The sequence below is a fragment of the Diabrotica virgifera genome, chromosome 7 (genome assembly GCF_917563875.1).
Source record: "Diabrotica virgifera virgifera chromosome 7, PGI_DIABVI_V3a".
Classification (NCBI taxonomy): Eukaryota; Metazoa; Arthropoda; class Insecta; order Coleoptera; family Chrysomelidae; genus Diabrotica; species Diabrotica virgifera.
This window is the reverse complement of record NC_065449.1, coordinates 194496026-194520330: the sequence shown is the minus strand read 5'-3', so window position 1 is coordinate 194520330 and position 24305 is coordinate 194496026. Positions and strand designations below refer to the sequence as shown.

The 24305-nt window shown below is 31.6% G+C and overlaps 2 protein-coding genes across 4 annotated transcripts in view; one reads left to right on the top strand and one right to left on the bottom strand.

Moving 5' to 3' along the window:
* The window catches only part of LOC114329602 (synaptotagmin-15-like), a 465421-nt gene that overhangs the window by 316910 nt on the left and 124206 nt on the right, over window positions 1-24305 (top strand). The gene's annotated exons all lie outside the window — the stretch shown is intronic.
* LOC114329601 (aldehyde dehydrogenase, dimeric NADP-preferring) overlaps window positions 1-24305 on the bottom strand; it is a 118886-nt gene that overhangs the window by 64275 nt on the left and 30306 nt on the right. Inside the window, exon 1 of one of the 3 annotated variants that reach the window (XM_028278769.2) lies at window positions 20338-20990. The exons of the other annotated variants lie outside the window; for them this stretch is intronic. Coding sequence (XP_028134570.2) covers window positions 20338-20794 — 457 coding nt within the window. The 5' untranslated portion in view covers window positions 20795-20990. Of the gene's footprint in view, window positions 1-20337; window positions 20991-24305 lie in introns of those variants that run through there. 3 annotated transcript variants of the gene reach the window in all.

Below are 24305 nucleotides of genomic sequence, written 5' to 3'. Positions count from 1 at the left end.
AGGCTCGAAGAAGTCTTGTCCTTCGCAGGATGAGATTTAACGCTCGCTAGGCGCCTACGACCCACGCGACCTATCTATGGACACCCTCGAGGGACGTCTAGAAGCAGCAAGCTACCCCCAGACCACTACCCAAGAAGCTGACCAGACGTACACCCAGAACTCACCAGTTTGCTTTGAAATGCCTCCTATTTACTTGTCAGCGACCGTTACTTCCAACAGTTACAATGTAACAGCTCCAAGCAACGGCCACCTCTAGTGGTATTTTTGTAGGTGGATTCGTTATTGGTTTATTCAGGTGTTGTTAGCCTCTTCTGGCTAAATGGCTTTTTGGTATGGCTGTTTTCGCTGTCTTCGACTATCTTCTATAGCTTTTGTCTTCTACTAGCCTACTCTTGAGAGAGTGTTATAAAGAGGAAGAAGAAGAAGAAGAAGAATATAGGTGAAAGTGTATATCGTTGCCTAACGCCTAGCAAATCTGGACCGCTTCTGTCGGTTTACCTCCAAGATTCTTGTGGCTGATTGATTCCAGTATAAATTTTATCCACTCTATGTCATATTATGTATAAGATGCTATAAGTTTTTAGGTTGTAAAAAGTGTCACTATAAATAGCAGTGCGTGAAGTGTTGAAAGTGTGCGTGAAGTAACAATGTATTTTAAATGGGACTTACTTTTTCGCACTGTTTTTGACACACTTTTTTTATAATCAAATATCCTTAACTTTCGCGTTGTCATGGTGATGACATAATGAGGAATAAATTACGACAAAATATTGACAGTTTTGTGGTTTGAAAGAAGTTAGAATTTTTAAATGTCAAAGTTCTAAAAATTGTAGAATAGAAATAAATTCCAGTAACGAAGAGTTACAGTTTTTTTATTTGTTCATCATAGATAAAATGTTGAATGAAACTGTACGTGAAGTACTTTTTGAGAACTTACGCGATGTATAGCACTCGCTCCGTCGTCGCTCGTGCTCTGAACATCGCGTGCGTTCGCAAAAAGCATACTTCACGAACTGTTTCTTAAATAACTATTGTATTATACGCCGGTATTTATCATCCATTTGGATTTTTGTTAGAATATCCATAACTTTTCGGTGGTGAACTGTATTAAATGCTTTTTGGTAATCCATAAAGCAGGTGTAAATATCGCAAGTCATATCTCTGCGCATCTTTGGAATAATACCTGTAGACTCAACAGTGCATCTCCCGTACCTACGCCTTTCGTGAATCCAAACTGTGTGTCTTGTATTCTCTCTTTGCATTGCTTGTACATTCTGCGATGTATAATTTTAAGAAAAAGTTTTAATGTATAGCTCATTACTCATTAGATTTATTAGCCTATATTCTCCGCAGTTTTGGACTTCTTGTCTCTTTGCAAAAAAAAACGAAAAAATGGTTTGATAAAATACTTACTTTTTAAGTTATTTGCGAAAAACCTCCTTAAATCGTGTTTTTTGTTGTTGTTGAAAAATAGACATTGTCACTCGCAAATAACTAACTAATCAGTGGAGGGTAAGTAGAACCTAAATACAAATTTTCAAGTAAATCCGTCGTGACACTGAAAATTACACTCGAAAACAGTAATTTAACACTGGGCTTATAGCATTTACTGCATTTCCGTGAAAGCATATTGTAAACATAATCATAAAAAGAGACTTAATTGCCTTGTGATCATGGGTTAACTTCGTTTCCCTCATTACTTATCTTCTGTTTCTACTGAGTAAACTATCTTTGTGATACGAACCGTACATAGTATTATTGAAGCTTCCTCTCGAATAAACATAATAGTGTAAAATTACATGTTTGACTGTCTGTCAACTAATCAAGTTTGGACTTTGTAAACTGCATCTTATTAATTAATTATAAAATTCTACTACTTTTAGAAATAAGTACTTGCCAGAAGTTACAAAGTAATTTTATATAAATATATTTTGTACTTTATACTGCATACTTCGTTATTAAATACACGTTTTGCTTGATAAAGTAGTTACGTGTGTTTAATTATAATAAAATTCTAGTAATTTTCTTACATAAAACTCTAAAAAAATAAATAGAATTGAATGCAATTATTATTTATTGTCTCTGGAGTAGTAATAAATAGCATCTTTTTACCACAACTTGCATTGAAAAAAATCTAAAACTATAAAATGTATGACAATAATATGATTTTATTGTCAAAGAGAGAAAATTCAGCCGCGGAAACAACGTAATCATAACGAAACCTAATTTAAACCGCGGTAAGAAGACTTTGCACTTCAAATCCTCTGGCGAATAGTCCATAAAGAAATATCCGAAATAAAATTAATTTTTATACACACACATCCTTTTGTCCAAAAACTAGAATAAATAGATTAAAATTTAAATAAAATTAACGTGCCTTTGGAAAAATCTTAATAAGAACCAAACTAGTGAGCGATGATACAAAAATAACAAAAACCAAACTGAATGTATCAGCTATAATGGAGCTAATAACACTATGCAGATACAGCAACTATTTCGACAAAATAATGGTATTATTCTACAACCGTTTAATAATATCTTCATTATTCACTATTTTTGAATAGATAATAACACCCATTACTTTACCCGTGAGTAATATTTCATTACTCACGGGCTGAAGTTATTCACAGATCATTGCTCACGGGTTGAAGTTAGATTCAAGTGGTGCATGGCACTTTTAATATACTTATTATTAGCTAATAAAATTACTTAAACTTGTTTATTTAATAAAATAGTCAATGTAATTTATATCAACAATTAACTTTGAAAAATGTTTAAAGGATTTTTAACTGTAACAATGGTCAGTATATTTTTTACGTTTAAATTTCAACATTTGACATTTTAGGATTGACGTTATTAAAAGGTAAACATAAACAATGAATACTATTTCCGTAAAAGGGTTTACGGATGGATATAGAATTTATATCAATGAATTCTGTTTCACTTATTCACAATATATTTTTATTGGGTGCAAACCTGCTTTTTCATGTAATTGCCTTAAAATATGTCTTATTTTTAAAACCCACTGCCATTATACAGTGATGAGCGCACTAATAACCGGCAAAATAACGCAAAAGATGGAAAACATATTAAGTTGTGACATAAAAAGAGATGAACCTAGAAGAGGTGTTAAATTTAGCGATAGTAACTTTAAACTGACATTATATTGATTGTTTCCCACCTTTAGACGTATCGGACGAGTTTGAGAAATGCCACTGTCATAGTGACAGTTTTAGTTGACATACTCCTCTGATACGTCTAAAGTTGGGAAAACAATCAATATTTTGTCAACTGATATGTTACTATTGCTAAATTTAACACCTCTACTTGTTTTATTTCTTTCTATCTCCCAATTTAATATGTTTTCCATATTTTGCGCTATTTTGCTGGTTATTAGCACGCTCATCACTGTATACCATTACACTAACGACAAACGACTTAACAGTGTTGCCATAGTTATACAAAATATGTTTTCTTATGAAAAATAAAATCTTTCGATTTTAAATATTGTTAGTAGTTGATATTTATATTTTTGTACTAATCCAAATAAAAAAAGGTCGTAGAAAAAGCATAGTATTCCACTCGCATGTATACATGCTCGTCAAATAATATACTATTATAAACAAGATTGCATTATGCATGGGTTCTTCATGATCTCCATTATTATTTCAGAAAAATAAAGAGTACTCTGTTTGAGACTTTGCCACGGCTAGGTATCTGACACTTGTATTGAGTTTTATGGGCCTCAGTAAACAAAACTTCTATATGTTCTATAAAGTATTAAGTAGTTAAGGCCCAAAATGTACTATTTTAAAAACTTTCGTCTACCAATAAAAAGTAAATCAGCTTGAACGGATTTAGGGGTAACTATGTTTGATAAAACACGTTTAAATCTTTAACATGGCAATGTGTGATTGTTGATTTAATATTTCTTGCTTAGACAACTCTATAAATACAAATGCTATGTAAGAATTCCTAATTTTAAGTAAATGTTAATAATCAATGAAAAAAGTAACCTAAATCCTTGATATTGCCGCAAAAGCTGGGTCTGATCGTGTTAAAAATGTTGTTAAAATATTAGAGTGATTCATCATATAGTTTAAAATTTATTAAATTTGTTTATTACAAACAACTATTTTTTGGAATAGCCTAAGTTAGAAAAAAAATAAACTTACAATGATTCTACTGGTAGCCTCAGCTGGAGAGGGAGTTCTTCTATTAAAATAGTTTATGTAAACAAAGGAAGTTTTTGATTGTCTTTATTTCTATTGTCCGGGGGAAAATATGTTGCATAGTCGAAAAGATGCCAAAGAAAAGTCGAAAAGATGGAAAGAAAGTTAAAAAAAGTTAAACACGTTTATTTTGGACGAAGTTAGTACCTACTTTTTTTTCCAATCAACGATATCAAAAAAGAAAATTGGAATTTCAAACACGAACTATAAAATGTATGCGCTGCTTGTTGATGGATTTTGATGTTTTTTTTATATAATTTCTATGTACTCTTTGCGTACGTTTAAAAACAATATTTGTTACTAAATTTAATGTTAACTAATTATTCCTGTGAGTTTAAAAAAAATTGGAACAGAATTACTATATTTCTAGGTCGATTTTTTGTTGAGAAAACATGGTAACATAGACACAGATTATTTGTAGTTAAACTTACAATAATTTATTTATTTAAAAAACGCGAATTTAAGAAAATATTGTTCTGAAGCTATTTCCTTGTGGCATTTTTATGATTAACTATTTAGTGGGAAATTAGACACAATTAATTGTGGCTTATTTCACACTAAATAGTTAATGAAGAAAATAAAATTTTTTCTAAATACAGTGCAACCTCGATAACTCGGATTAATCGGGACCGCGGCCGATCCGGGTTATCGAAAATCCGAGATAGCCGGAGAATATGGTAAAAATTAATAAAATACGGTATACTTACAGATAAACTCCGTTAGAATTGAAATAACATGAAATATATTTATAAATATGCACAGTACCTACTCATTAAAATGACTAAAAAAACACCAAACACAAACGTAAGCAAACGGAAGCGAACAATACAAGACACACAATACAGTCACAACGATGTAATGTTATTTAAGAACAGTGAAAACTAAAGACCATTGTTTATAAAAGAATTTTTTAAATAGTCTTTCCTAAACAATGCTAAGACAGTTTGAAATAAAAAGGAATAGGTACTACAGACAGGTGGCTGTTGTTTCTGCGGCGTGTGCTATGAGTCATTTTTAATATCGTATAGTTCAAATTACACACATACACATTATCTCTCAAATATTATATTACATACATTTTTATTGTTGAAAGGCTTGTCTGATAATTAACTATTTTGATGGGAAATAAGCCACAATTAAATTGAAAAATACAAAATATTGAAAATCAAAATTTTTATCTGATGAAAATCGGTCCGGGTTAGCCGGACTTCCGGGTTATCGGGGGCCGACTTATCGGGGTTCCACTGTATGGCAAACATGTAATTTGAAAATATTTATAGTTGCAGGTAAATAATAACGAGTATAAAACTTTTTTTCGGGTCAATAGCAAAAAAAATATTCTAGACATTGATAAGCAAAATATTTTTCAATGAGGTTTTGTACTTCCAAACATTAAAACTAGTGCAATTCCAACAAAGAATTTTAGACGAGGCAACGAAGCGTTAAACTTAGAAATTTTGTGCAGTAAGATGAATCGTCATGCAACGTTTTGCATTCGATTCGAGAAAGTGTCAGCCAATTTTGTGAACTAAATTGATCTCCGGCAAAAAATTTTGTGTATTTTCAAAAGTGCATCTCAAAGAGAGGAAAATGAAAAATTTAGAACTCTGGAAATATTGACGCGAATGAGTTAAATTTTTATACTAGGGAATTTTGGAGGTCACTGAACACGAATTTCATGACGGCGATGTTCTCCGAGGTACCTGGTACCCATCTCTGGTGGAACTCGCCGCCTGGGACGATCGAATAATTCTCGGGACGATCGAATATTTCGCGAAATTAAGATTGGATCGAAAAACTGAAAAATTCAGTTTCAATATTTTTCAAAAATTTATCGAATGGCATCAAGCACGACTGCCCACTCCACTCTCTGGTGGTGGGGTGGGGAGTTACTTTAAAATCTTAAATGAAAACCCCAATTCTTATTGCAGATTTCGATTGCTTACGTAAAAATAAGCAACTTTTATTCGAGACATTTTTTCGAATTGTGGATAATGGCGCTATATCGAAAAAACACTTTATCGCGATATCATAGGTCTAATGAATTATAGAAATGGTCTAATATCTCGAGAAATACACTTCCAACTAAAAAACCAAAAATACGTGTTTAATAATGTTTAAGAAATTATCGAATAACATCAAAGACAGTCCTCTACTCCACCCCCTGGAGGTGGAGTGCGGTAACTTTAAAATCAAATAGGAATCTCCATGTTTTATTGCAGATTTGGATTCCCGATGACAAAATAAATAAGATTATTTATTCGAAACATTTTTTAGAATTGTTGATAGATGGCGCTAATAAATAGTGTATTTCTGATAGGGGGGTTACTTTAAAATCTTAAATGAAAACCCCAATTCTTATTGCAGATTTCGATTGCTTACGTAAAAATAAGCAACTTTTATTCGAGACATTTTTTCGAATTGTGGATAATGGCGCTATATCGAAAAAAACACTTTATCGCGATATCATAGGTCTAATGAATTATAGAAATGGTCTAATATCTCGAGAAATACACTTCCAACTAAAAAACCAAAAATACGTGTTTAATAATGTTCAAGAAATTATCGAATAACATCAAAGACAGTCCTCTACTCCACCCCCTGGAGGTGGAGTGCGGTAACTTTAAAATCAAATAGGAATCTCCATGTTTTATTGCAGATTTGGATTCCCGATGAAAAAATAAATAAGATTATTTATTCGAAACATTTTTTAGAATTGTTGATAGATGGCGCTAATAAATAGTGTATTTCTGATTATAGCGCTATTTATCCGTAACTCGAACAAATTTCTTGAATAAAAGTTACCTACTTATCTTTACGTAATAAAGCCAAATCTGCAATAAAAAAATGGGAGCTTCTATTTAACATTTTAAAGTTATCCCCTACCCCACCTCCAGGAGGTAGAGTGGAGAGTCGTGTTTAATGTTATGCGATAGGCTCTTGAAAAATATTAAACACATATTTCTTGGTTTTTTATTCGGAAATGTATTTTTCGAGATATTACACCGTTTCTATAATTTATTTATGTTGTTACGATAAATCGTTTTTCCGATTATAGCGCCATCTATCCACAATTCGAAAAAATGTCTTGAATAAAAATTGCGTGACTATTCATCTTACTGCACAAAATTCCTAGGTTTTGGACTTTTTAGTGATTCGTTGCGTCGCCTATTTACTATCTAGAGCAGGGGTTCCCAACCGGTGGTACGCGTACCACTGGTGGTACGCGGGAAGATTTCAGGTGGTACGCGTCGCGTGGGGGCGTGAGTGAAACAAGCGATTACGCTGGGCCTGGGCCTCCGTCTGCGTTTCTTAAATACAGGGAACAATGTCTTCATGTTTTCAAATACAGGGGAAGAATGTCTCTGTATTTCCTATGGTGGCATCATTTTTTGAAGAAAACGAAATATCTCCAATATCAGATGTGGTTGCTGATATAATTTTTCACTTGGAATTAGAGATTGCAATTGCTGGATCCAGCATCCAGCAATTCAGCTGGATCCAGAGCTTTTTTTACGTGCTGGATCCAGCAGCGCGGATCCCCAAACATGTCAAATTCGAAATAAGTTACTTAATGTCTTCCTTAGCCTCTTTATTCAAAGCCGTGAGTCGGCAACTTGCCATTCTATGACGCTAGCAGTAGCTCAGTATGCTGTAAAGCTTCTACAGCTTAAAAGTTTGCATCGATAAAGCGTTGATAGACATTGATTCTGAGATAAATTCTCTGCTGGCGAATGGTCAATAATCAATGAGATGATCGCCACTTTTTAACCGGTGAAACTGGTTGTAAAAGCTCTTTGCAGATGAGTTGACTTTTATAACGGCCAACACAACCATGAAATTTGCCTTAGACAAACTAAACAGCCAGGACTCTAGCCTTAGTGCGGATATATCTGAAGCACTACGCAACAGAATCGCGGAACGGTCCCTCTCTAAAATTACAGGTAGGTACATTAGTGGACTTACAAAATTCAAAAAAGTATGGCGAAGGACTAAACAATCCTGGTTATTTCCTCATGTCGAAAAAGAATGCAATGCGACAAGAGATGAAAAATTTGTTGAGTCGTATAAATAGACAAGTGATAGTGGAACCAGTGCAAGAGGACATAATGGACGAAGATGGGCCAACTAATTCGGAGCCCGTGAATTTTACTGGAACAAGAACTTACATTGAATTGAAACGAGAAAGAGAAAACTTTTATAGCCAAAAAAACTGGTTCTTAAAAAGATTACGAAAAGATTTTGGAAAAGGAAATGGCCATTTATGAGACCGAAGGAGTGAAAGGCGATCATTTGTCCAGGTTGTATGAATATTTAATGATCTTAAAACCGACCAGTATAGAGGTCGAAAGGGCTTTCTCGGCAACCAGCTATATATGCAGTTCTGTGCGCAGTAGGTTAGGCCTACGTTTTTAAGTTCTCACTTCAAAAAAAAACTAAATAATTCATGTTTCTGTTGTTTAGAAATTTAGAATACAGACAAAAAACATTGAAATCGTGTTTTTATTTTGATTCCACATTTTGCTGGATCCGCGCTGGATTCAGGCCAATCTTGCAAAAATCCAGCTGGATTGAAAATGCTGCTGGATTGCAATCCCTACTTGGAATCTCTTCAAGAACGTTTTAATAAATATTTCTGTGAAGATTATTCCAAATTTTCAGAAAGGATCAGAAATCCTTTTGCAGGATTTCACCAAATGACTTGGAATTACAGGGAACATTTACCGTTCTAACAGAAGACAGTTAGTTCTATGAAAGGCAGTTTTAAAGAGAAATCCTTAACTGACTTCTGGATCGGGTGTAAATTGCCGTATCTAATGCTCTTCCGGCAAGCTATGTATGCTGTTTTTGATGCCACTTGTCTCTAGTTACTTGTGTGAGACTGGTTTTTCTGAACTATTGTATATAAAAAATAAATATACAAACAGACAGAAACATACTAAGAAGTGTTGAAGAGGAATAAAATTAAGTACAATTACTCATGCAATTGACACTTTAATCACAGACAAACTGCAACAAGCTTCGCATTCTCGATACACAATGACTAATGTTGACTTTTATTAATTGATATTTTTTTTTGGCTGATAGTTTGTACCAATTGAATAATATTGCACTATTATGGTTTTGTGTACCTAGCTATGATTAATAAACAGTAATGTGCATAATTGTTATAGTTTCCTTTACTGTCAAATAACGTATAATGTATTAATAAACGTATATATGTATATTTTTAAATAAAAATTATAAAATATTTGACAAATTTTTATTGTTGTCTTGATAAAGGCTTGGAATAGTAAATGAAGGAATGGGGGGGGGGGTCCTTCCATTCCATGCCTCCTACCACAGGTGTTTGGTGGTACGCCAAAATCTCCAAATATTTTAGGTGGTACGTAGTTGCTAAAAGGTTGAGAACCCATGATCTAGAGAGTTTACTAGTCCAACCATTCATTTTGTTATATTTATTTAGTTATATTAATCTCATGACCTTTGTCCTGTTTTTCTGTTATCTGTATTATGGGAAAGAAATGTATATTGCACTCAAGAATAATATCGGAAATATTTTAGAAATGAATTATTATAACAAAAAGAGGTTATCAACTATCAGCTTATAAAAACTGTTAATTAAAAATAATAAAAATAAGTATTAATTAGTAAAAACAAACGAAACGAGTTTATAGACTGCATATTGAAACACGACATGTTAAATATCTCGACAACCTTGATCATGTTGTTGCAAAATAAATATTATTCTAAAATGATACATCGTCACAAAAATGCGGTAGTACCTGGGCCAATAATGGATAATATGATTATCACCATATTTACAAATCTGAAATACATAGTTCCTGCTATAAAAAATATAGCAAGTTTTAATAAATTTTAGACTTTGTGTATTCGTTTGAAGTATTTACATTATTTTTTTTAAATATATTAATTAGAGTGGGCCAAAGAAAACAGTCCACCTCGATATTTGTCAATAGTTATTAGATTTTAAGGAAATGCCGAAACAGGTCGATTTTTATTTTTATATTGCAATTTTTGGCATATATTTCATACTCGTGACGTCATCCATCAGAGCGTGATGACGTACTCGATAATTTTTTTAAATGGGAATAGCGGTCATGTGGTAGCTCATTTGAAAAATGTTCAATTCTCTATTCAGTAATATAAATATTTATATCATTATATGTACAGGGTGGCCAAAAAATTATTTTGGATTAAATTATTGACGCAAAAATAAGAATGTATGTCATTTATTTAACTCAAAATACATACATTGTACTGCTATCATAACATATAAAAAATGTTTATTTCTAAAATAAACATTAATTTTTTGGCTTAAATTAAATCACAAACAGCCTCCCACCTACCTCTTGGCAGTTTGAACATATAATTTAAGCGATAAGCAATACTGCCAAATATCGAGGTGGACTGTTTTGTTTGGTTCACCCTGTATAATAAATAATAAATCTATGGCACAATTGGCCGTAGATTTGGGTAGATATTCAATAGATATAATAAAGGCATTTTTATAGTTGGAAATAGTACCAGATGATAATAAAATAAACCGATCTAAATAAAATTTTGGAAATCCGTTTACAGTACAGTGGAACCTCGATAACTCGGATTAATCGGGACCGCGGCTGATCCAGTTTATCAAAAATCCGGGTTAGCCGGAAAATATGGTAAAATTAATAAAATATGGTATATTTACAAATAAACTCCATTAGAATTCCAAAAACATGAAATACGGTATGCGGCAAAATAAACAGTACTGAAATTCGTATGCCTCAAATTTGTATGTGTCATGTGCCGAAACGTATTGAGTGGTTTCTGAACGTTGTTATAACGTTTGTCAATATCATGTTAATGTTTATACTTCAGGATGGTTTTCAGTTTTGCAGAAAAAAATTTTATAATGAAGTAATATTATCGGCCATACGGAAAAGGTCACAAAAATGGTCCCAGCTTAAAATCAACAGTGATTTCAGCAGGACAAGATAACCTGTCACACTGCAAAAGAGTCTCTTCGAATACTGTGCGATCATTTTTGGAACTTCCACTCACCAGAACTAACGCCACCAGATGCGTACATATGGGGAATGCTGAAGGGGTCACCGTCTGCCATTTCGGAATTAAGGACTAAAATTAAAGATTTTTTTCATGCCAGAGGCAGTGGCGGATCTAGAAATTTGCCTTGGGAGGGGAAATTTGCTTTAGGGAGAATTTCCAATGAAAAACCAACCAAAAGACATAAAAAAAAACTCAGATTACATAAAAGACATAAATAATAACTTATAGGCATTAAGTTCCCTTAATTTTCCTAACTAGCGGGTTTATTGGGTTGAATTTGTCTTTCTGTGGTTTCGGTTTCATGTGAGCTAATATATTTTTATATTTGAACAATTTTTTTCTTTAATTTTGGAACTTGTTAGGGTGGACATTTCCTCATTTTCCCTCCCCGTAGATCCGCCACTGGCCAGAGGGCATCTTTAACATCCGTTTTATCGGGAACGTGCGTCGTCGTTGTGAATGATATTTGCAAGGCTATATAATGTATTATAGATATATAAATAATCATAAACATTCCAATATTCATTTTAGTACTGTTTATTTTGCTGCATACTGTAAATATGCACAATACATCTAAATTACGTACAGTTGTATACAATATTGTTCGATTATTGGTAAAAAACTCAGTCAAACTGAGTCCGGACTTCCGGGTAATCGGAGGCCGACTTATTGGGGTTCCACTGTACTTTTTTTAAGAAAAAGCGAATGGGAGTCGCATAAAATGAATGTCAAAATAGGATATCAATACTGGTATGCTAACGACTCTAAAACTGATAAAGCAGTTGAAACTGGGGAGGGAAACCAAGGCTAATCTTTAGTAATAACTAGGGAGCGGATTTATTTGCGATCAATTTTGATGAAATATGCGCATATATATGCAGTAAAAAATTACGAAATATGCGCAAGATATGCACAAAAATTCAAAAAATGCGCATTTCGAGAAACCACAAATTTTCTGTTCTATTCTATTCTAAGGGGTTCTTTTACAGGGGGGCGGCAATCTTATTTATTATCTTTCAAATAAAATCGTTATTTTTTATACAATGCAATTTATTCACATTTTTTACAAAAACTGATACCAATAGTTACCTATTTAAAATAAAACAATAATATCACTATACATATCTTCGATTATAATTCACTACAATGTGTTTTTCCAAATTTTTCACGAGGAAACATTTTCTTTGATCAGATAAAATATTTTTATAACTTGAAAAACTCCTTTCACCTTCAACAGAAGTAATTGGGGCGCATTAAAATAACTTGTTAAAGACGAAAATTCTGCACCAAAATCAATTTCAAAATTTCCATTAAAAATTTCGCATATATATTATGTCCTCCAAATTTTTAAAGCCGTTTAAAGACGGGATCTGATCTAAAGCATGAATATTTCAATTTCCGTTAGAAAATCGTAAATCTATGGTTAAATGTGTAAATTCTCTTAACAATAGGGGATTTAAAAGAATCACCAGAATTATAGGTACCTATTGGGATACAAATTGTACTAAATATAATAAAAGTAAATAAAATTCGGATTTCCCGGTAAACCATCCTTCATCATTTTAACATCCTACAATCAATTTATAACGGCGTTCTATAAGCACTATAAGTATTTTGTGTAAAGATCGGGTATATTCTAAGAAAAAATGAAAAGGCAGTGAATGAACCGTCTCTCTTCAGGTAGTTCTCGAATTAATAGATAGGACAGCCTGTGCGGGGAAATATTTTGTGTCGAATTAAAAAATTTAATTTTTTTTTGACCTAAATGTTTTTAAATATGCACAAAATATGCATGTTTCTTTAAAAATATGCAAAATTTAGGAAAGTGCTCAAATATGCGAAATATGCATGCAATATGCATTTAGCATAAAATCCGCTGCCTAGTAATAACCTTTACTACCTTAAAATAATTATATGATATAGATGTGCCTAGAGAAACTAAAAATTAAGAAACTGCAGAAACAGATTTATAAAAATTATATCTGATTGAGGCGACATGTATGTATATACATTGTAAATTATGATTCAGTAGTGCTCCTAGTAGTATTTAACGTGTCTTGGTTTGTTTATTTCTACTGCATCTTGATTATAAATTTAGTATAGGTCAAATCCACAATATTTAGTTTTAATTTTCTTTTAATATAACATAAGAATGCGACGAGTATAATTTTGTCGTCGAATATTTCCCGATTGTATCGCCCATTTACGAAAAAAAAAAAATACGGACCATACTAAAATATTGCAAAACCTCTAAATTTTAAAGAACCGCTTGGATTGACATGAAATTTAGCATACACATAGCTAACAAGTCAAAGAAAAAAAGTAATATTGTGCCGATGTGTGCTTTTGCCCTAGGGGTGAGTTTCACCCCTTTTGAAAGTGAAAAATATACGTTCCAAATAAGCCCGGAAATGAATAAAATGACTAATTCTAAGCAACTTTTGCTCCATAAAGTTTTTTCACCAAGTTAATACTTTTCGAGTTTTTTGCGAGTGAGTAGGTTAATTTTTCTACAAAATAACCACGTTTTCAGACGGTTTTTCGCAAATAACTTACAAAATAAGTATTTGGTCGAAAAAAAATTCGTATCAAAAATATAGCACGTACAAAAGTGATAAACATGGTGTATATGTTAGGTCACTATACCTAGTAGTCAGAGTTATAGCTAATAAAATATAGGTTCATATTCGTCAAATTCCAAATCGAATATTTTAACGTGCCATAATCACAAAACGAAGCACTTTTTGGGGAAAACTCATTTTAACTTTTTTAAAGTGTTTAAAAAATGCTTATTTTTGTTTAAAAAAAAATTTAGCATCAAAAGTAAACAAGTTATGCTCAAAATAATGTTGGTCCGTTTTTTTGGAAAGAAATCGGGAAAGTCACCCCCTAATTAGCATTTCAAATGAACTTAATTGTTACCACTTCTCAAGTTTTTTACTCGCGTATATGATCTGTAAGCTTCATCGGTTCAAAGTCCTTATTTTTGAAAGAGCTGTAGTTAAAATGGCTTGAACGAAACACTTATCACGAGCGTATGCAAATTTAGAAACACCGAATCTTAACCAATTTTTTTCTTACAGAAAAACAGAAAAATACAAAACATTCAGAAAGGTAAAGCCGACTCTTTTTATTGTTTAAGATTTTTGGTGTTTTTAACAATTTTTAAGTTATTTTGAAAAAAGCATTTTTTTCAAAATTAAAATTTTTAAAAATTTTACTTTAAAACCAATTTTTTTCAAAAATAAGCTTATTGAGTCGATGAAACTTACAGATCATATAAACACAATATAAGTAAAGTAACTTGTGAAGCGGTAACGATTAATTTCATTTAAATTGCTGATCGGGGGGTGATCTTCCTGATTTTTTTTTGCCAAAACAAAAGGGAACAGCTTCATTTTGAGCGTAACTTGCTTACATTTGATGCTAGAAATTTTTTTATACAAACAGAAATAAAGCTTTTTTTAAACACTTTAAGAAAGTTGTAATGTGTTTTCCCCAAGAATGCTTCACTATTTGGATATTTCACATTATTTGGAATTTTTTGAATATGAACCTATTTTTCGTTAGCTAATATGTACACCATTTTTTTCAGTTTTTAATAGGGTATAGTTTTGCTAAGATTTTTTATTGACAAAATACTTACGTTTTGAGTTATTTGCGAAAAACCGTCTAAAAACGTGGTTATTTTGTTGAAAAATGAAAATATTAACTTGCAAATAACTCGAAAAGTATTGATTTGGTGAAAAAACTTTATAGAACAAAACTTGCTTAAAATTAGTCAGTTTATCCATTTCGGGACTTATCTTGGACATATATTGTTTCACCCCCGAGATGGGGTGAAACACACCTCCAAGGCAAAAGCACACATCGGCACCCTATCACTTTTTTTCTTTGACATGTTAGCTATGCCTATGCCAAATTTCATGTCAATCCAAGCGGTTCTTTAAAATTTACAGCAAAAACCGTGAAAGAATGTACTATATTACTGACAATGTTTCAGACATATAATATAATTGATTTTCAATTTATGTGCTAAATATTTTTTACAACCAGATCAGTTAAAATCAAGAACTTAATATGGTTCTAATCAGTGAGCTTTGAGAGATTAACTTAAGGTGATAGGCGCAAACTTTTGGCTCCAATGCTATTTAAATGTATTCAATTTTTTTAATCCTGAAGAAACTTATAAATATTTTTGAAAAAATTAAGCGCAGAAGAAAACACTACATTATTACCGAGGACTGAAAGCCCCTGAAAACTTCTATAATGTTTATTTTAATTTTAAGTTACAGGGGTGAAAAAATAAGGGAAAATTTAGTATTATTTTTAATTTCAAATATTTCATTCAAAATAAACTTTTTATTTATTCTAGGGGACTTTCGGCTGTCGGTAATAATTTAGTCTTTCATTCTGCGTTTAAAATATTTATTAGTTTTTCAGGATTGGAAAAACGTGAATACATTTAAATGGCATTGGAGCCGAAAGGTTCTATCACCTTAAGAGTAGATATTTATTTGATATCTCACAGCTTGTATGTATTTGGGTTCTTGACCATTCGGAGGAACTGATATGCCTTATTTTAGCGATACTCCCAAAATGTTTGCAAAGTAATGGTACCCTGATAAATTTCTCATAGTAGTTATGTGATTGGAAAAAGTTTTTTGTTTATTGACAACGAAGATGGCGAGAAGTGTTTTAGACAATGATGGCCATTTGTAACCAGTTCAATACATACATAAACATGGGTGTGATGCATTATACACTAAGCGTCAAAATTAACGCACCACCTTAAAAATGGGACATTTTGAATGTCTCATATTTCCTAAACCTGTTGTCTTATTTTAGTGATTTTTTTAATATGTTATAGCTTTATTCTTCAAGAATATCGGTGTAATAATATTGTTGCTAAACAGATAACTATCATTGTATACCGGGTGTAATAATGATAGTGTGTTTTTTCCTCAAAGTTTGGAACATCCTGTGGAATATTCTAGCTTATATAAAACATTGAAATTAAAACTCAACTGTAGCCTTGGGCTTTCTTAACATTTCGCTTTTCGATTTATTTGATTATTTTGGATAATAAAAAAGTTGGATACTTTAACAACTAGCAAAGTTCTTCGTCAATACAGGGTGTTTCTAAATAAGTGCGACACACTTTAAGGGGTAATTCTGCATGAAAAAATAATGACCATTTGTCCGCAAATGCTTCGTTTCCGAGATACGGGATGTTGAATTTTTCTTACAAACTGACGATTTGTTTATTGCTCTAAAACCGGTTGAGATATGCGAATGAAATTTAGACTGTTTTAAGAGGTAGTTATTGCGCATTTTTTGACGTACAACTAAGAATTTTATATTCATCATTGGCGTGCATACGGGCCATATTACCCGTATGCACGCCAGTGGTGAATATAAAATTCTTAATTGTATGCCAAAAAAAGCCCAATAACTACCTCTTAAAACCTACCAAATTTCATTTGCATATCTCAACCGGTTTTAGAGCAATAAATAAATCCTCAGTTTGTAAGAAAAAATTAAACATCCCGTATCTTGGAAACGAAGCATTTGCAGATATATGTTTATAAAGCAAACGGTCATTATTTTTTCATGCAGAATTACCCCTTAAAGTTTGTCGCACTTATTTATAAACACCCTGTATTTATGAAAAACGTTGCTAGTAGTTAAAGTACCTAACTTTTTTATTATCCAACATAAGCGAATTAATCAAAAAGCAAAATGTTAAAATAGAATGTTAAGATAGTAATTATAGATAATTATAATTGAGTTTTAATTTCAATATTTTATATACGCTAGAATATTCCACATGGTGTTTCAAACTTTGAGGAAAACACACTATCATTGTTACACCCGGTATACAATAACACTTATCTGTTTAGCAACAATATTATTATAACGATATTGTTGAAGAATAAATCTATACCATATTAAAAGAATCATTAAAATCGGACAAGAGGTTTAGGATATATAAGACTTTAAAAATATCCCATTTTTAAGGTAAGGTGGTGCGTTAATTTTGACGCTTAGTGTATTATATAAGTGAGACAAAGCTTAAGCCAGTTTTGAAAAACAGAAAAATTTAAACATTGAAGTGGAGGTCGCACTATATAAACCTAGATCACATTCTAAGACTAAAGATATTTCTGAGTTCTTTTAATTCGGGGCATTATAATATATTTTATCTAAAACGCAAAATGAAAGAAAATATTTCTGTAGAGACGTTGTTAAAAAAATTAAAAATGAGAAATAAATTCGAATTTTCCAGGGTAAGTCTCTATATAGTTTTCAAACAGGTTGCGTTTAGGACCAAATGGAAGACAGTAGTAGAAAAGTCTTGTGTGAAAGAGTCCATAAGGTATCCGAGTTTTTAAAAAACTTTAATATAATGTTAAAAAATAATGGTTAACGACTGAAAATATTTCATTTTCTCAAGATTCCTTCAAGTTGTAAATACTACGATTAATCAAAAGAAAAAATGAAGAACCAAAAAAATTATAGTACCTAACGAGATTACACATTGTTTTCGACAAAATGTGTTAAAAGAGCGCCTTACTATTATGAATTCAATCCTATTGAACATATTTGAGGAATGTTTAAAACTTACTATGATAGCTATAATAAACGTAACGGTTACAGTGACGCAAAATTTTGGAAACATGCAAGAAGCATTGATTACTGCTACTCCTAAAATTTGGGAAAAACGTGTGAGGAAATTTGAAAAGTTAATAGAAGAATGTTGGATGTGTGAAAATCACAGTGAAGCAATTAATAATGTCATCATTTACTATCCAAATAAAGATACCAACGACATTGCTTAAGGTTTAGAGAATGGATCTAGTTCTTGAGTACACCGTATAGGGCAGTTAATGAGGGTATTTGGCCCCGAATTCCATCCTACTACATCGATTTATTTGATATTTTTACAGTAACCAGGGAATAGCTTAAGAAACAAAGTCTACCCTATGACGATGTGCGCTTTTATCTTGGGGTGGTTTCCACCCCTCTTCTGGGGTGAAAATTTTTTGGTTAAAATAGCCACAGAAGAGGCTAGAGAACCTAATTCTAAGCAAAAACTGTTCTATAATTATTTTTTGAAAACTCAATACTTTTTGAGTTATTCGTGGTTGAAAATTGACCATTTTCATTGAAAAATTACACCTTTTCGGACGGATTTTTGTGAATACCTTAAAAACTATGCATCTAACAGAAAAAATATACAAAATATTTTTGAACCTTATAAAAAAAACAAAGAGATTCGTTCCTTCATAAATCTTCTAGTTATAATACCTACAAAAAGGGATATGGTAGGTGAGAAGAGTTTGTTTTTTTGGTGCATGGTCAAATCGGTGTATTTAACTTGAAATAACAGAGAAACGGTCGATTTTAGGTGTATAATGATACTAATAACTTTTGTAGTTCTTGAAAATGTATTTAAAATGAGCAATATTAAATGTCAATTACATTCAAACTCAGCGAGATATGCTACAAAAAATTGATGTATTTTAAGAAGAAATTTCAACCACGAATAACTCAAAAAGTATTAAGTTTTCAAAAAACCATTATAGAAGAGTTTTTACTTAGAATTAGGTTCTCTAGCGAATTCCGTGGTTATTTAAACCAAAGAAATGTTCACTCCTGAGAAGGGGTGGAACCACCCCCAAGATAAAAGAACACATCTGCATAGGGTAGATTTGGAATTAGGAGATAAGTAGAGGATATTTACAAAATTTCATTAAAATCCATGAAGTAGGATAGAATTCGGAGGTAATATCCTATTCTTGCTCCTCATTGACTGGCGTAAGGTAATGTGTTTTCATTTTCTAATTATTAACAATCAAGTAAATACTCCTGAGTTATTGCAACTTCTTAATCTCCACGTACCACGTGTTGCTTCTCGTACTTCACAAACGTTTTATGTTAACAGAGCCAGATCAAATATTTTGGTGCAGTCACCTCTAGTACAAATGCAAGCTCACTACAATGCGAACTCTGATCTCTTTGACATCTTCAATTCTAATTTACGCATCATTAAGAATACTGCTAACGATATTAGGTTGCAACCAGTCACTTTTTAACATCTTGCTGTTATATTATATATTTATTCTGTATTTTTGTATTTAATTGTTTTACATACTATGTATTTTCTGTTTTTCTTTAATTACTTTATAAGTTTTTGTTCGTCGTTGTTCGTATGTGAGTGTGTTTTTCTCATTTTGAGTTTTTTCACACACTTACATATAAACGGCGTTTATGTAGTCTATGTATTTTATACTGTTTTGTTGTTATGTTTATGATCTATAAACGGTAAATTTACTAATACGCTTAATACACTAACCCAGATTGTAATTGGTCCAGTACTGTTATTTGGTTACTAAATAAATAAATAAATAAAAAAATAAATAAATTTTCTCGTTAAGAAAAGTTTTGATATTCATTGTTATTGTTTTATCAGTAAAATTAAGAAACAATAAAATTTATAATTTTATTATATTTTGCCGTAATATTTGTATATTTCTGGAAATAAATGTAAAAGACACTTTCAGTTAAAACCTCATTTTTGCTTGTCTTCGCCAGTGCTTTAAATATTGAGAGAATTTACTATTAACTTTCTCAGCACAGCATGCCTTGTAACTCAAAGCTCTTGTACCTAATCCCAAATAGTCGAAATCTCGTGAAATATATTATACATAGTTTTAAATTACACGGTAAAATCCCAGTTTTTTTTCTGGTACAAGTGACAAACAAGGACTAGCTAGTCAGATGTCACGATTTCGGTACATTAGAGAGGGGTTCGAACGTAAAATTAAATCATAAACATTCAAATTCAAAATAAATCATGAATAATTAAAAAAAAAATTATAATAAATTCGAACGATTTGAAAATATTTTACACGATATTATCTTTGTGTACATATTTGTCATGTAGCTCTTATTTTAATATTTGCTGATAAAATTAATATAAGCACATCAATAAAAGTAAGTCTGATTTAATAAAAAGATTACTTACCAACAACAGGTTGAAACAGAACAAAAATCGGATAATTCCAAGCACCAATAACCAAAACTACACCGTAAGGATCACTTGCAATCAAAAGATCATCAAAAAAATTCACTACAGACGCTTTAACTTTGTGTGGTTTAGCCCAACTATCCAAATTTTTTAAAGTAGTTTTTATCTCAGCCTTAACTATTTCAATTTCTCCTATCAGACATTCCTGACGAGGCTTTCTAAGATCATCGTATAAAGCTTTGCAAATAATTTCCTCTTCGTTAGTTAAAAAGTCTAAAAGCCCTTTCAGCTGCTTTTTTCTAAATGATATCGAAAGTGTTTTGCCTGATTTGAAAACATCTCTGGTATGGTATACAAGTTGAGCTGCAGAACTGTTTGAATTCACTTTATCCACGTCTATCACTGACGATTGGTTGAGTTTAACCCTTGGCAACTTACTATCCATGTTGTGCATTGTAAATAATACGTTTTAATATGTCTCACATATTTATATACACGTTTTTGGTTTGATTAAAAGCTAGCTGACCTTGTCGCGGCGCGCAAGTTCAAAAGGTTGTGTCTGTTATTTTGTAAAACTGAATTCGATTTTTTAATTTACACAATTATTTCCCTAAGATACTGTACCAGTATTTGTTGACTACTATTTATTATTTTTCGTTGACAATGGCACTTAAAGTTATCAATAACTTATTGATAAATATTAATCATATTATAATAATAACTATGACATTAATTACATTTTAACGAATCAGACGCATTGAGAGCTTTACAGTTGTTATCAACTGAACCCGCATTATTTAACAACGGATAAATGCCAAAATGTAGATGTGAGAATAATGGGCTTATAGTTTTTAAAGGCACCGCACACGTCTTGTGGAAAATAATGTCAATCAAATGAAATAAAATTCACATGAATATATTTGTCTCGAAATTATAATAATTTCATATCAGTGTTTAAACTCTGAATTTTGCTTAATTAGGGCGTAAATTGATATAAATAAATCTAAAATAAAATGAGAGTGTACGTAAGTCAAAGAGAGAAAAAGATGTTGTAAATTACCAGTTCGTAAATCTTTCTTCAAGAGGTTTAATCTTGTCTTATCGATAATAAATTAGGTATAATTTGGTCAGTGACAAAACAGTATATTATTCGTCTAATCGGCTTTGCTCACGCTGGGAAACAATTTTCAATGGCCATTAGACTAATAGTATTTATCAATGACAGTTTTATGAACTTCAAAAATGTAATTTCGATAAAATTTAATTACAATTTACGCCCTTGTTAATTAAAATTCAGAGTTGGCGCAATGACACAAAATCATTGTAATTTTGAGACGAATCTATTAATGTAAATTTTATTGTATTTGAGTGACATTACTTTTTTATGATTTTTTATTTAAAATGTGTGCCGTGTCCTTTGTTTTTGGTGCTCTTTAGAAACAGCACAAACAACTGTTTGATATAAAGTGACTTATATGTTGTTAATTTTTTTTTAATAATTCATACTTTAAAAATTATTTAATATTCCTGTAATTTGTAAATGATATTTTAACTTATCTACCAGTCAGGATTCAAATAGCGTAATATAATATATAGTGATGAGCGCGCTAATAACCGGCAAAATAACGCAAAAGATGGAAAACATTATAAGTTATGAAATAAAAAGGGATGAAATTAGTAGAGGTGGAAATTATCGATATATAAGTTTTTATCAAAGTAAAAAACTTATTTTGTAACAGTATCATTAATATCAAACTTAGATGTCTGTTCTGCATTGCTATATATGGTCAATACCATTGTATGGAACGGAGACCTGGACGCTCAACATAACGATGAAGAACAAGTTAGAAGCCACTGAACTCTGGCTTTATAGAAAGATCTTGAAAATACCTTGGTCCAGGACCGCTAACACACACCAACAACAAGAATGTACTGAAGAGAATAGGTACAGATAGAGAGCTGCTAAAGATCATTAAAGTTAGAAAAGTTAGATACCTAGCACAAATAATGAGAAACCAAAAGTACTCCCTCGCGCAACTGATCCTCCAGGGGAAGATTGAATGAAAACGAGGTCCCGGTCAGCGGCAGATTTCATGGCTTTCAAATATCAGAGACTGGACCGACTTTGAATCAACATCTTTGTTAAGAGCCGCATTGGACAGAGACTGATTAGCCAGTGTAGTCGCTGACCCCACTCAAGGAGACAGTACCACAAGAAGAAGAAGAAGAAGAAGTGTTTACATGGGAATAAGCCACAATTGATTGTACTTATAATTACATTTTTAACTAAAACATTTAATGTTTATTTTAGGAACTGTATCAAGAGGGTATATTCACCAAAGTTATTAAAAGATTATGTCGTTTCAAAATAGGGAACTTGCACATTTTTTATTACATAATAATGTTCAGTTTTGTATAAAAATGAGATTTCCAAAATTTCACGCTTCAAAAACTCATAATAACTTAGAAGTACAAATTTAAAGTTTTCTGTATCCTAAAATAGTTCAAACGAGCCGTGACGTCACAGAGTTTAACTATATGGTTCCGTTTATGGTTATATTTAGGTATATTCTTCTTCTTCTTTAGTTTATTGGCCTTCACCTACTTGGGTATTTGGCCAGCTCGTCGTCGCGTAATAAAAGAAAAATATTTATATTCTAATGACATTTATCGTATGTCGTTTGTAATAATATACCTATACAAGTTTGTTGAGATTGGAGTTTGATAGAGTTTTTGAAGGAAAGGAAAGAAGGTTTACTATGAAAAATAAAACCATTTTGTAAAAGTACAAGTTTTCTATGAATAGTTCAAACGATCAAAAACACTTGTAACGTCACATAACTGTATTTTCTACTGACGTTTATGATGTCTAATTTAAAATTATATACAATTTTGTTTAAGAATGTAAATATATAACCCCGTGACGTCACGACGCCTTTTGGGCTGGCTGGTATAAGTTGAATTTTTAATCGTCTTTAGGGGCCAAACGAAAGACAAACAAAACTTTTTCATTTTTGATATGGGTTTTAAATTATGTTCTGTTGTTATTTATAACATTTTTTTCGAATTTAACATTTTATGCAAGTTCCCTATTGATGTTTTGTAGGCAACAACCATGTGTTTTGGCTGAATATATCTGAGGGTTGATTTTTGCCGTATGAAACATTAAATTCTGATTGTTCGGTGTCTCTGCATTATTTTTATGTGCTTTATGCGATTTTGTGTCTATGATTATGTGTTCGGTATTCTATGTTATGTTATATATCTATGTTATGTGTTCGGTATTGTGTTTGTATATTGTGTGTTGCATATGTATTGTGTATGATTGTAGGTGATGTTTCTCAGATTTTCCTATTCAATATTGTTGGTATATTTTTGTTGTTGACTTCTTCTTGTAGTATTGGCAACCAAAATCTAATACATTCTGCTTATGAGTTTGCTACAACTTTTTCTCTGATAAGTAGGATGGGGGCTGCTTCTTTAATTTTTTTTCATGTCTGTTTCTTTTATGATCATTTGTCTTTTCATGTTCGTTGTCCAGATATATTTTTGTAAAATTAATTCTGGTTAATACGTTGTTAGTTATTGTTGTTTTTATATTTATTATAATGTAAATATTTTTGTAAAATTTATTCTGGTAGTAAGTTTTCTTTCGTCGATGTTTCCTATTTTTTAAATTGTTTATTTTATTTTTTTTTTATAAAAAAAAAACTGTGAGATACTAGTCTCATAATAAAATGTTACTGAGTGTTCTGTTTATAAATGCACTTGTGATGTCAAATAAACAATTTATTTTCAGTAGTAATAACCCAAGGACATTGATAATTGTTCGAAAAAATTTTATAACAGATTTCGAAAGCTTGTTGCTTGGAAACAGACCGACGCCGTAGGCGGAGGTCTGTTGCCTGTAAGCAACAAGCTTGAGAAAGTTGTTAAAAAATTTTTGAGCATTTATCAATGTTCGA